The following is a 14,203-nucleotide window of genomic DNA, read 5'->3' as shown; positions in this document are numbered from 1 at the left end:
CCTCACTGCTCCCCCTCTGTGATTGCCCCTGCCCTTCGACTCTACCACCACGTTTTAACCCAGACTCGCTACCACAGCCACGTTTGTTATCCCGGGACTTGCCTGAGCCTCCATCTTTTACCTCATGGATTCCAGCTCTTCTTTCCTACGCTCCTTTGCCAAGATCTCTTTCACCTTACAGCCAGGCATAGAGTGGCTGCATGTGTAGGAAAGAACTGCAGATGCTGGTTTAAATCGAAGGTAAGGTAGTCACAAAATGGCGGAGTAACTCAGCGGGTCGAGACCCGAAACGTCACCCATTCCTTCTCTCCCGAGATGCTGCCTGACCCGCTGAGTTACTGCAGCATTGTTTGTCTACCTTAGAGTAGCTACATGTCTCACGATGCACAGAACGCCACAGGAGATCCTTCTTCCCTGTGGCTATCAAACTATACAACTCCTCCCCCTTCTGTCGTGGGGTAGACTGACTCACCCCCACCCCTCCAATCTTTGCACATCCCCAATCCTTTCCACTCGTCACTTTAATTCCACGTATTTTGTGTTTTATGACTCTTGGCAGATCAATTTCCCTCCTGGGATGAATAAAGTTCTATCGTATCTTATCGTATCGCAACGCATTAAGTGTGATTTATTTTACAGGGACAGTACTCAGTCCTGAGAGGCGCAGATCGGTTATGCGCCAGTTTTACACTCTGGCCGTCTCTGCGTACTTCCCAGCAGAAACATGTGAAGACAAGCCCGGTAGGTGGACATCTCTCAGACGCATGGCCAGCCTCGCAAATGGGCTTCTGTTTTCTACCAAGCTCCCATGCTGAAAACGGCTATTCCCGTAAACATAGAAAATAGGTGCAGGAGGAGGCCATTCGGCCCTTTGATCCAGCACCGCCATTCATTGTGATCACGGCTGATCATCCACAACCTGTACCTACCTTCTCCCTTGATTCCACTAGCCCCTAGAGCTCTATCTAACTCTCTTTTAAATTCACCCAGTGAATCGGCCTCCACTGCCCTCTGTGGCAGAGAATTCCACAAATTCACAACTCTCTGGGTGAAAAAGTTTCTTCTCACCTCAGTTTTAAATGTCCTCCACTTTATTCTAAGACTGTGGCCCCTGGTTCTGGACTCCCCCAACATTGGGAACATTTTTCCTGCATCTCGCTTGTCCAGTCCTTTGGTAATTTTATATGTCTCTGTAAGATCCCCTCTCATCCTTCTAAACTCCAGTGAACGAATAGTAGGTCCTGCTTACCGTGAGCGTGGTGGACAGTCTCACATTGAGGTAGGAAGGGGCAGGGGAAACATTTCCCGATAGGAATCACTGGACAATGATCGCCAAGCGTCCCATCAATGCAAGTTGGCAATCAAACTCAGATTGCACCGTAGAACTGATCACAAGGGTGCATATCATATCATCATATCATATATATACAGCCGGAAACAGGCCTTTTCAGCCCACCAAGTCCGTGCCGCCCAGCGATCCCCGTACATTAACACTATCCTACACCCACTAGGGACAATTTTTTAAAAACATTTACCCAGCCAATTAACCTACATACCTGTACGTCTTTGGAGTATGGGAGGAAACCGAAGATCTCGGAGAAAACCCACGCAGGTCACGGGGAGAACGTACAAACTCCTTACAGTGCAGCACCTGCAGTCAGGATCGAACCTGAGTCTCCGGCGCTGCATTCGCTGTAAAGCAGCAACTCTACCGCTGCGCTACCGTGCCGCCCCTAGTAACGCCCCTGTGATGTGCTTGAATATGGAGCTGTGGATTTTTATACTTCCCCCCCTCCACTGGGAGCGTTCAGACTTATTTCCCCACCTTCTTCCAGCAGCTCTCCGCGAGGAATTCCACGCTGGCTTCACCCACACGCCGACAGAGTGCTACGTGGCCACCGACGAGCACAAGAGTTACGGCATCCAAACCCAGCAGCACCTGCTGCTCCTGACATTCACGCCAGAAACCCCAACCTTCGCCCTGCGCAACATCGCCACCAAGACACTCAACCTTTTAACCAAAGAAGTGCCTTTCTGAGCGGACTGCTCCCTGAGGCAAGGGGTGAAGCAGCTCACGGCCGCTTCCCGTCTCGCTCCACGCCGTTCCCCGGGAGGCCTCGGCAGCATAGACGGCCCGCCCAGGCATGGCGGCCGTCGGAGTCACCCACCCGTTAGTGCTCCCGGTTACCCGGAGTGAAAGAGGACTGTGTTCCTCGAGGATTTCCTGTGGGGCATGACCAGGCCCGGCAATGGCCACAGTGAGTACTTGTTTAACCACGACCGTGTTTCAGCGTAACCACGTGTGCATCGCACACCGTCCAGCGGTAGACCACGAGCCCTGCCTGTGGAACAGCGGCCCACTGAGGTTTGATCTGAGACACGTTCCCTCGAAGGACAGAAGATGGGTGTTGGGGGAGATCAAGGGCGTGGCGGCACGGCAGAGTTGCTGCCTTACAGTGCCAGGGACCTGGGGTTCGATCTAGACTCTCTACAGAGTTTGTGCGTTCTCCCTGTGACCACGTGGGTTTTCTCCGGGAGCCCCGGTTTCCAACGACATGCCGAAGATGTATTGGGTTAATTGGCTTTGGTAAGAATTGTAACTTGTCCCCAGTGTGCAGGATGGTGCAGGTCAGGTGTACGGGGATCGCCGGTCGGCACGGACTCACTGGGCTGAAGGGCCCATTTCCGCCCTGTACCTCTAACATCTGAAGTTCTCTAGGCAGTTTACTCCAAAGATACTAGAGGAGCAAGATGAACCACTCCGTCGAAATCGCCTATACTGAAGTGTAGTGCGCAAAGGAGCATAACGTCCGCCATTTTAGTAAGCAAAAGCCACCGTTCGCCATGCCTCTCGCAGTGTAATCAGTGTTTTGGGGGAACAGTAATGTGTGATGATACCATAGAAATGCTGAATATATCTCACCTAGCATTCACAGATTTTTATTCACAATTCACAGATTATTGTTTTTCTTTTTAAATGTGTCTGCAAGTTTCTGCCTACTAAAATGGCGCCGTGACGTGCTACGGTTTTTAGGGTCGAGTGGTCTATCTTGCTCTGCTCTGTTATCTTTGGTTTACTCAGCCCAACTGCAAAGGACTGGTGTGTTGTGATTCAGCAGGAGTGCTGTCAGCTTGTTCCTCTCCATCAGGGTGCTGTGCTCCACCACCTGATGGCTCCCAATCTCCTTGGTCACGGTCAGACAGCATTACCTGCAGCGCCGTGCCAGCTACAGAGCATTGTTTTTAAATAAAGCAGCATCTAAATGTGAGGGTGGGGAATCGAGTAACTGCAGATGCTGGTCTACAAACAAAACACACACAGCAGGTCAGGCAGCATCCCTGGAGAAGAGGAGAACAACTTCAAAGTAGGCATGCCTTGAAGAGATTTCGCAGTGGACCAGTAAAATGGAGAAACAAGAAACTGCAGATTCTGGTTTACAAAAATAGACTGAGTTACTGGGAGTTGGACTTGGTGAAAATAGGCGTATGTAGTGCCCCAACTTCATAGGTCCAGATTTCCCCCAGAGGAAGCAAAGAAGTGTCCTGACCTGAAACGTCACCTATCCACGATCTCCAGAGATGCTGCCTGACCTGCTGAGTGACTCCAGCACTCTGTGAAACGTCACCTATCCACGATCTCCAGAGATGCTGCCTGACCCGCTGAGTGACTCCAGCACTCTGTGAAACGTCAGCTATCCACATTCTCCAGAGATGCTGCCTGACCCGATGAGTTACTCCAGCAAGCGGTGTCTTTATTATAAGAAAATAACTGCAGATGCTGGTACAAATTGAAGGTATTTATACCATTATCCTTCCTTTGTCCCGCCCACCTGACATCAGTCTGAAGAAGGGTCTCGACCCGAAACGTCACCCATTCCTTCTCTCCCGAGATGCTGCCTGACCTGCTGAGTTACTCCAGCATTTTGTGAATAAATGCGCTGGACTATGTTAAACCCAAGGATAAACTAATGAGGATAGGTGAAAGATATATATATTTTTTTTTTTGGTTGAGTTTAGTGGATCGTGATCTAAAGTTGACAGAGGGGGATGGAAAAAATAACTAAAAACTTAAAAACTCCAACATTGCTAGAAGTCCCAGAGGGGAAACTCCCCATGTACGTTTGACAGTGTGACTGCACCTCCCTTGCCAATGGTAATGGGACAGAGGCATTGAACTTACTTGGACATCCTCTTGTTGGGGGTATACAGAAGTAGTGGTGGACAGAAGCACTTTAGTTTAGTCTGGCCCTTCGGCCCACCGTGTCCGGGGCTGAGTGGCGATCCCTGCACAATAACACTAACCTACAATTATGCTAAGCCTAGTGACCTACAAACCTGTACGTCTTTGGAGTGTGGGAAAGAAACCGGAGATCCCGGAGAAAACCCACGCGGGTCACGGGGAGAACGTACAAACTCCGTACAGATAGCACCCATAGTCAGGATCGAACCAGGGTCTCTGGCGCTGTGAGGCAGCAACTCTACCGCCGTGCCACTTCTTCCTCCATATTGCTCTGGGCACTGCACGGTAATCTAGGAAGCTCAAAACTGACATTTTGGCGCGTGATAGGAATTAAGCAACGGGGAAACCACAACGGGCAAATAAGTTGAATTATGGATCTGCCATGATTTCAATCCAGACTTTTAATTCAGAGGGCTCAACAATCTATCAATCTGTCAAGACTGGCATTTAGTCTCTGAGGACGTGGATCTCAGTTGCTATTTCTCATTTCCTTACGCCACAGGAGGCGGCCATTTGGCCCATCAATTCTAAGCCGGCCCTCAGCCCTCAGACCAATCCACTATTTAAGTTTTCCTAATACTGAAGAAAAATATTTGAAGTGAAACATTAACTTCTATTCAAGGTAGACACAAAGTGCTGGAGTAACTCAGTGGGTACGAACCCACAATCCCTGTAGTCTTTCCTCTCACGTCGATCAATTCCCCACCCACCTGTAGGCTAGGGATAATTTACAGTCACCAATTTATTTAGGGAGAACATTCAAACCCCACTTAGGTAGCCCAGTGGTCAGAGGGCGGCACGGTAGCGCAGCGGTAGAGTTGCTGCTTTACAGCGAATGCAGCGCCGGAGACTCAGGTTCGATCCTGACTACGGGTGCTGCACTGTAAGGAGTTTGTACGTTCTCCCCGTGACCTGCGTGGGTTTTCTCCGAGATCTTCGGTTTCCTCCCACACTCCAAAGACGTACAGGTATGTTGGTTAATTGGCTGGGTAAATGTAAAAATTGTCCCTAGTGGGTGTAGGATAGTGTTAATGTACGGGGATCGCTGGGCGGCACGGACTTGGAGGGCCGAAAAGGCCTGTTTCCGGCTGTATATATAGGCTACAGGTTTCAGGCTTAAATACAGTAGATGTGGAGAGGATGTTTCCACTAGTGGGAGAGTCTAGGGTGGTGAATGTGGAATTCACTGCCACAGAAGGCTGCGGAGGCCAAATCCATGGATATTTTTAAGGCAGAGACAGATAGATTCTTGATTAGTACAGATGTCAGGGGTTATGGGGAGAAGGCAGGAGAGTGGGGTTGGGAGGGAGAGATGGATCGGACATGATTGGATGGCAGAGTGGACTTGATGGGTCGAATGGCCTAATTCTGTTCCTATCATTTATGAACGATCAAACCAGAGCTCAGGAACTCGGAGGCAGCAGCAACACTACCGGGCATTCAACCCCAAATACTGGGATCTCACCCAACGGATGGCTTTTGAATTGGTACAAGATGGCACCACTCAAATAACTTTTTTTGGTTTGGTTTTATTTAAGAGTAATCTTGTGCAATCACACCACCATAATTGCCACCATCAGGTGGTGCTACATTTCATCCATGACTATCATATCATATCATATCATATATCTGCACTAATCCATTTCATATCATATCATATATATATACAGCCGGAAACAGGCCTTTTCGGCCCTCCAAGTCCGTGCCGCCCAGTGATTCCCGTACATTAACACTATCCTACACCCACTAGGGACAATTTTTTACATTTACCCAGCCAATTAACCTACATACCTGTACGTCTTTGGAGTGTGGGAGGAAACCGAAGATCTCGGAGAAAACCCACTACCAAGAACATAAATTCATAAGGTCATAAGTGAAGGGAGCAGAATTAGGCCATTCGGCCCATCAAGTCTACTCCGCCATTCCATCACGGCTGATCTATCTCTCCTTCTCCCCATAATCCCTGACACCCAAACCGATCAAGAATCTATCTATCTCCGCCTTAAAAAATCCTACTTGTTTTAAAAGCTTCTACTTGCATTAAGAGTAGAAATGGAATGGTTAACTTGAAGAGACTGCAAATGCTGGAACCTCGAGCAAAAAACAAAGTGCTGAAGGAAGTCAGGCAGCATCTGTGGGGGATGGACAGACGGCAAGATGGAGTTGAACTCCAGAAGAAGGGTCTCGACCAGAAACGTCACCCATTCTCCCCAGAGATGCTGCCTGTCCCACTGAGCGACTCCATCCAGCTTTTGTGTCTGTCTACAGATAGACAAACCGTCCGTCTATTCTCTCCACAGATGCTGCCTGACCTGCTAACTTCTTCCAGCCCTTTGTGTAACAGTTAACTTCCAATTTTGTTTGCACATCGAACCTGATCCAGGCAAAGGACTTCTTTTTATCAGCCCACCGGGTAAATATTTCAGGAGCTCAGGCAGAATAAAGGCAAACTGTACGCCGATTCTATCGCAAGCAGGCGAGGGCGAATTTTTAATCGGCTCCTCTACCGTCCGTCAATGTTAAGCGTGCCATTGAGAATCACGACCTCTGCCTTAAAGTCAGGACCAGTTTTCAACTGCGCAAATCAAACGACCTACAAGAGCACATTGAGAGCTTTTCCCGAGGTGGTGGTGCAGTGCGTGTTTTACAGTAACGACAAGGCTGGGATTTTATTCACATCCTTTGTTCTCTTGTATTTTCCTTGCAGGTTACATTTTGACAAGCATTTGTTTCCGAGGTCACAGCAACTCCATTAGTTATTGGTCCAAAGCACTTGACAGTGAAAATTCAACATGGTTTCCCTCCCCAACCCACCCCCCCCCTCCCCTCCCCCCCCCCCCACCCACCACCAATGAACGGACTGGTGCTATTGTTAGAAATCAAGTCTTCCAAAGCGCGGTTTTGCACACAGAACCACAAAGAAGCCCCATTGCCAGGTTGTCCAGTTGCACAAGTTAGTTTTATGTACAGGCATTAGGCAGATGGGATCCACGTTTATTAGCAGAGAAGTTACAGCTGATCTCGGGTATGTATGCACAGCACAAGGTTGCCCACCATTTACAAGACGCCACAGAAAGTAGCAGGCTGGAAACAAGTGGAGTCAGGGATTAACAAGCAAGCCGATGCTGGAGGTTACAAGATGTCCCCGGAAAATGGAGGTAACGTTGCGTGACGTTGGGAGCAGAAGGGGAGGAGAGTGGATAACTTAACCTGTCGAACGAGGAGGATGCCTAAAGGTGCTTTTTGCATTCTTGCCCCAGCTCCCCGCGATAGAGTCCCGTCATCAGCAGAAGTGCAAATGTAAAACAACCCTTGGAACCAGCTCACAAACGCTGACATTCCACACTCCAAGCTGGAAAGGCCTGTCACTGATATGAAAGCAAGCTCGGAGGAAAACAGACTATTTTGTTCAGTGTCACGTTTCGATCCCACAATGTTGAGCATTCATGCACAGTAGCATGCACTGTGGAAATCATTCTGGAGAGGGAGAGGGGGAGGGAAGGGGAGGGAGAGAGAAGGGGAGGGAGAGAAGGGGAGGGAGAGAAGGGGAGGGAGAGAGAAGGAGAGAGAGAGAGAGAGAGAGAGAGGGGGGAGAGAGAGAGCGAGAGAGAGAGAGGGGGAGAAAGAGAGGGGGGAGAAAGGAAAGAGGGGGGAGAGAGAGAGGGGGGGAGAGGTGAGGGAGAAGGTACAAGCAGCAAGGCAATGGTCAGTAGGGTTGGTAGTTGCATTGAGCAGAGGGTTTTTCTAAAAACTACTAACAGATGGTGTGTGGTTTCAAAGGGAAGATTGGAAGGGAACAATCTCAGGGAGTTCCAGTCTTTTTGCATGTAAAACAAAACCTTCAGCAAAAGGTTAAAATAAAAAAAAATGCCCACCCTTTAACTTTCAATGGTGACATTTAAACAGCTAATTTAACATCAGAGACCACAGAGTATCTTGGTCGTACAGGTATTTCTATCGAGCTCTAAGAAAGAGTTATATACAGATACATTTTACAATTACTTCATACATTTTTTAATATAAGAAATGACTATATCGATTAACAGCGAGAGGACAGGAAGTCTTTTGGTATTCGGGCATCTCTTCTTTTAAAGGTGGTGAGAGGAGAAGGGGTTGGTTCTCCGGTGTCTACCAGACAGTACCCTGCCTTCCCCCACTCACCGTCTCTGATGGCAGCAACTTCTCACTGGAGAGCGGTTTATCACACAGTAGACACTCCCCATCTCTCAGTCGGCCTCGACCGTGGGGCAGTCCGATTCACACCTTCACAACACATCTGCAAAGCACTTCAAAGAGAGGCAGACGGTTGTCTCCTTGCCTCACTGGTTCTGTGGGGAAGCGCTCGCTTGTCACGCCCCGCCCGTACCCTCCCCGGCTTGCACGTGACTCCCCCAGAGTGCAGTGTGCCACACTGACCAAGGAGTGGGATTGTGCGGAACCAGTCAGGTAGTGGAGTCCCGTCGCCCCTTGTTGTGGGAAGGAACTGCAGATGCTGGTTCAAACCGAAGACAGGCACAAAATGCCGGAGCAACTCAGCGGGACGGGCAGCGTCTCTGGAGAGGAGGAACAGGTGACGTTTCGGGTAGTGTCTGAAGAAGGGTCTCGACCCGAAACGTCGCCCATTCCTTCTATCTCCAGAGATGCTGCCCGTCCCGCTGAATCACTCCGACACTTTGTGTTTACAGTCACTCCTTGTTGCAGGAGGGCATTGTAATGAAAGTCCTCGTAACAAGATGGCCGTGTTATATCACAGGAAGAGGCTATACTGCATAGATCAACCCCGCTCATCCGTTGCCACCTTCGATGCCTCGTGTACCAAAGGACTTCCCAAATCCCTCCACAATAGCAACAGAAGGAAAACCTCCACAGGACAATCACGTAAACATATACTGTAGTTAGAGGACGTCACATGATACTTGAAGATTTCACTGGACGTGGCATGGATAAAGGACCTTCATGCACCCGTGCTCACACGTACACACACTCACGCTCAGACACACACAAACACGCAGTATAGTGTAAGAGATCGGTTACATGTAGCAGACTTTAGAACTGTTGGGACAGTAATCCACATAGTCGCTTCGACACAGTTTCCTTGCTCGTGCGTAGTGTGAGGCGATACATCTGAGATGTGGGGGGAGAGGGAGAGGGAGAGAGAGAGGGGGAGGGGGAGGGGGAGAGGGAGAGAGAGAGAGAGAGGGGGAGGGGGAGAGGGAGAGAGAGAGGGGGAGGGGGAGAGGGAGGGAGAGAGAGAGGGAGGGGGAGAGAGAGGGAGGGGGAGAGGGAGGGGGGGAGAGGGAGAGGGAGAGAGAGAGGGGGAGAGGGGGAGAGGGAGGGAGAGAGAGAGGGAGGAGGGGGAGAGAGGGAGGGGGAGAGAGGGAGGGGGAGAGAGGGAGGGGGAGAGGGATAGGGAGAGGGGGGAGGGAGAGAGAGGGAGAGAGAGAGAAAGGGAGAGAGAGAGGGAGGGAGGGAGGGAGAGAAAGGGGGAGAGAGAGAGGGGGGGGAGAGAGGGAGGGAGAGAAGGAGAGGGAGAGAAGGAGAGAGAGAGAGGGAGAGGGAGAGAGGGAGGGAGAGAGGGGAGAGAGAGAGAGGGGGAGAGGGAGGGAGAGGGAGAGAGAGAGAGAGGCAACATTACACAACAAATCATTTCCACACGCAAGTCCCGACCACACGGGAACAAATCAAAAGGTAGTCGGGCTGACTAAACCCTAGAATGAGGTTTCATTCTTTAGGAAACTGGGCTTCCCCTCTTCCATTATAGATGATGGGCCTCCTATATATCCCGCAGCTCCCCCTCTCCCCGTTCGTAACAAGGACAGGATCCCCCTCATCCTCACCTTCCACCCCACCAGCCAGCGGATCCAACAAATCATCCTCCAACATTTCCGTCACCTCCAACGGGACCCCACCACTGGCCACATTTTCCCATCCCCTCCCCTTTCTGCGTTCCGCAGAGACCGTTCCCACCGTAACTCCCTGGTCCACTCGTCCTTTCCCACCCAAACCACCCCATCCCCGGGCACTTTCCCCTGCAACCGCACGAGATGCAACACCTGTCTCTCTACTTCCCCCCTCAACTCCATCCAAGGACCCAAACAGTCTTTCCAGGTGAGACAGAGGTTCACCTGCACCTTCTCCAACCTCATCTATTGTATCCGCTGTTCCAGATGTCAGCTTCTCTACATCGGCGAGACCAAACGCAGGCTCGGCGATCGTCTCGCTCAACGCCTTCGCTCAGTCCGCCTTAACCAACCTGATCTCCCGGTGGCTCAGCACTTCAACTCCCCCTCCCACTCCCAGTCTGACCTTTCTGTCATGGGCCTCCTCCATTGTCCGAGTGAGGCCCACTGCAAATTGGAGAAACAGCATCTCATATTTCGCTTGGGCAGCTTACACCCCAGCGGCATGAACATCGACTTCTCCAACTTCAGATAGTTCCTCTGTCCCTCTCTTTCCCCTCCCCCTTCCCAGTTCTCCCACTAGTCTTCCTGTCTCCAACTATATCCTATCTTTGTCCCGCCCCCTCCCCTGACATCAGACTCCCCTGACTCACTGCAGTCACCCCTAAGGGAGACTGACGGGGCTCCCTGCCAATCGAACCCAAGTGTCTGTATGCCCTCATTTATCCCCCTTAACATGGAGCTTAAATTCAGAGTTTACAAAATACTTCATTAATTCAAACTGCTACCCACGTAGTCTGTAAACATCCACCACCAAGGTGCTGTCTGTGTCTGCCTGAGCCGGCTGCCTGCCCCTGTTCGGGGGTTACGTCCGCATTTGGTTGGGGTTGGAGAGGGACCACGTGCTGCCCAAGGGCACCCTGGGGGATCTCCGGGACCGCTGGGCACCGCGGGGGGTTGAACGCATCCTTGACAAGGATCGTAGGATAGTTGTATAATAGTTTATTGTTTGTCTTGTAATATGGTGGTGGGTTCTGTTCTGTTTTACTGTATTGTAAATATGATTTTAATATTTGAATAAATATTTTTGATTAAATGGCGCTGTCTGTACGGAATTTGCACGTTCTCCCCGTGACCTGCGTGGGTTTTCTCCGGGTGCTCCGGTTTCCTCCCACACTTCAAAAGGTTTGTAGGCTAATTGACTTGATAAAAGTGTGAATCGTCCCTAATGTGTGGGGCAGTGTGGAAGGTGTGCGAGGATCGCGGGTCGGCCCAGACTCGCTGAGCCAAAGGGCCTGTCTCTGCGCTAGAATCTCTAACTCTTCACGCTAAGTTTAGATCGGGTGGTGCAGCGGTAGAGCTACTGCCTTACAGCGCTAGAGACCCGGTGCTCGATCCTGGCTACGGAGTTTGCACGTTCTCCCCGTGACCTGCGCGGGTCTTCTCCGAGAACTTTGGTTTCCTCCCGCACTCCAAAGACGTGCAGGTTTGCATGTTAATTGGCTTGGTGTAAATGTAAAAACTGTCCCTAGTGTAGGAGTGTCAAGGTGAGGGATGGCTGGTCAGTGGGGACTCGGTGGGCTGAAGGGCCTGTTGACGCGCTGTGGCTCGAACACTGAGGAGAACATTGTCAGCCATATCTACAACGCACTTGAGCCCCTGAGGAGACCAGGGTTCACGGAAAGCCTCTGAAGTCTCCATGGACGAGGGTGGAGGCCCGGAAAAGGGCCAGGCAGTCGACTCAGACAGAACCCTCGACTGCCGACACTGGGGCAGTTCAGTGTACCCGCGCTCCCAAACAACACACAGACCATAAACCGCTCCGATGCAGCTGCGCCATTAAATAACTGGCCGCGCGCGGTTAAACGGCACCTACCTGAGCCTGGCCATTGGGTTCCAACCGCAACAGACACCCAACCTGGATGGATTTTGTGTGAATGATCCCCGCACCGACAAAGTTGTCCTGGTTGGGGTCGACTTCCTGCAGCAGAGCGGAGCCGAATCCTATCAACTGCCGGGCGACAAGGAGGAAGGCACAGAGGTAAACTGAGATCCTGGACTCGACAGGCCGAAGGGCCAGGCTGCATCTCCAAACTAAACTGGTCCAGCAACGAACGCAACCACGAGGCAACTTCGCTCAGAACACGCGAGGAAGGTGGAACTAACTGGACGCCAGAGGGAGTATTTGGGATGGACAGCATATTTAAAGATGAAGCTGGAGGAGGGGAGAGGGAGGGGGGGGGGGAGGGAGAGGTGAGGAATAGAGGGAAGGTGGGAGAAGGTTGTGGTGCACTGTAACCACCAGCAGTGTCAGGTTGGGCTGAGTGGTCTGCTTCCCTACTGTAATCCCTTCCAATTTCTCATGACTTTGAACTGAGTAACCAAGAAGACGGGCAATTGGTGTGTTAGCCAAGAGCGTAGTTATAGCCAGCCTGCCATGTTTTCTCCTTACCGATTTTCGACCGCTTAGTAACCCTTCTACCTCACCTCAGTGATATTTTGTAAGCATCCTCCTCCTTGGTAAAGACCAAATGTATTTCGTGTCTCAGCAACTTCACCCTCGAGTATACACCCATCACCTTCTTGATACCCAGTTGACCCCATCCCTCTTACTATAAGTAAGTAGAGAGGACTCAGAACTGCAGAGCGTAGAAGCCCGCCCCTTGGCCCACCTTACCCACGTCAACCCGCTACACCAATCCCATTTTCCAGCATTTGGTCCTTAGCTAAGCCTGTGACTTGGCACAACTTTCCTGGTCTGCACAGTTTGGTCTCTTGGTGGACTCGGCCGTTGAGGCAAGGGTTTTGTGCCGGGAGGGCGGAGGTCATGGAAGAGGAGAGAAGGGCTCACCTTGGCCTTGGTGACCTCTGTGTCCATGGGGTGATTCGCTTTAAAGATCATCTGTGCTTCCTGTTGGGGGCTACGGAGACAAGCAAGAGAAAGAAACGCTCGGTGAATAACGCCTGCAGTTCCCTGCCGATATTGAAAGTTAAGAGTGGTCACAATGGCTGTGCCATTCAAATCTTCTCATAGAAACATAGAAACATAGAAAATAGGTGCAGGAGTAGGCCATTCGGCCCTTTGAGCCTGCACCGCCATTCAATATGATCATGGCTGATCATCCAACTCAGTATCCCGTACCTGCCTTCTCTCCATACCCCCTGATCCCTTTAGCCACAAGGGCCACATCTAACTCCCTCTTAAATATAGCCAATGAACTGGCCTCAACTACCTTCTGTGGCAGAGAATTCCACAGATTCACCACTCTGTGTGAAAAAAAACTTTCTCACCTCGGTCCTAAAAGACTTCCCCCTTATCCTTAAACTGTGACCCCTTGTTCTGGACTTCCCCAACATCGGGAACAATCTTCCCGCATCTAGCCTGTCCAACCCCTTAAGAATTTTGTAAATTTCTATAAGATCCCCCCTCAATCTTCTAAATTCCAGCGAGTACAAGCCGAGTCTATCCAGTCATTCTTCATATGAAAGTCCACTCCACCTCCTGACTGCCCGTTACCACCCCCCCCCCACATTACTACGGGCGCTCCTCAGCTTACGATGGGGTTCCGCTCCGAGAAACCCGTCGCAAACCGAACATATCGTAAGTCGAAATACATTGAATGCACGTGATCACGTGGCCGGGAGCGAGCGGCGGCCATTTGCACCGGCGCACAGTCGAAATGTCGCGTGTGGGCGTACTTCCCCGCGTCTACGATGGGCTTTCTGTACCTGCTCAGCTGCCTCCAGCGCTGGAAGAAGTCTTCGGATGCCATCTCTGTTGGCTGGAAAAACTTGTTGATGGTTATGGGCAGCTTGAGGGTGATGTTTTGCAAGGTGCCGCCATATCTGCCAAAGGAAAAGAAGGATTTCAAACAATCACAATTGTGTATATTCTTCGAAAGGACCGGACAAGCCAGATGCAGGGGAAAATGTTCCCAATGTTGAGGGGAGTCCAGAACCAGGGGCCACACAGTCTTAGAATAAAGGGGAGGCCATTGAAAACTGAGGTGAGATGAAACCTTTTCACCCAGAGAGTTGTGAATTTGAGGAATTCACTGCCACA

The 14,203-nt window shown here is 50.8% G+C and overlaps 2 protein-coding genes across 5 annotated transcripts in view; one reads left to right on the top strand and one right to left on the bottom strand.

The window, feature by feature from the left end:
- fuz (fuzzy planar cell polarity protein) overlaps positions 1-4,308 on the top strand; it is a 38,101-nt gene extending 33,793 nt beyond the window's left edge. The window contains exons 10-11 of one of the 2 annotated variants that reach the window (XM_078430363.1): positions 640-741; positions 1,839-4,308. In XM_078430363.1, the coding sequence (XP_078286489.1) occupies positions 640-741; positions 1,839-2,038 (302 nt within the window). In that variant the 3' untranslated portion in view covers positions 2,039-4,308. Of the gene's footprint in view, positions 1-639; positions 742-1,835 lie in introns of both variants that reach the window. The other variant, XM_078430362.1, reaches the window with a different exon arrangement.
- Positions 4,309-5,865: 1,557 nt separating this feature from the next.
- The window catches only part of LOC144611514 (AP-2 complex subunit alpha-2), an 87,911-nt gene continuing 79,573 nt past the window's right edge, over positions 5,866-14,203 (bottom strand). For all 3 annotated transcript variants that reach the window (XM_078430647.1, XM_078430648.1, XM_078430649.1), the window contains 4 exons: positions 13,870-13,986; positions 12,992-13,061; positions 12,017-12,151; positions 5,866-9,364 (listed from right to left, as the gene is read on the bottom strand). In XM_078430647.1, coding sequence (XP_078286773.1) covers positions 9,287-9,364; positions 12,017-12,151; positions 12,992-13,061; positions 13,870-13,986 — 400 coding nt within the window. In that variant the 3' untranslated portion in view covers positions 5,866-9,286. The remainder of the gene's footprint in view (positions 9,365-12,016; positions 12,152-12,991; positions 13,062-13,869; positions 13,987-14,203) is intronic.

The sequence above is a fragment of the Rhinoraja longicauda genome, chromosome 40 (genome assembly GCF_053455715.1).
Source record: "Rhinoraja longicauda isolate Sanriku21f chromosome 40, sRhiLon1.1, whole genome shotgun sequence".
NCBI classification, from domain to species: domain Eukaryota; kingdom Metazoa; phylum Chordata; class Chondrichthyes; order Rajiformes; family Arhynchobatidae; genus Rhinoraja; species Rhinoraja longicauda.
Note: the sequence above shows the minus strand (reverse complement) of the source record. Positions and strands in the feature narration are given on the sequence as shown.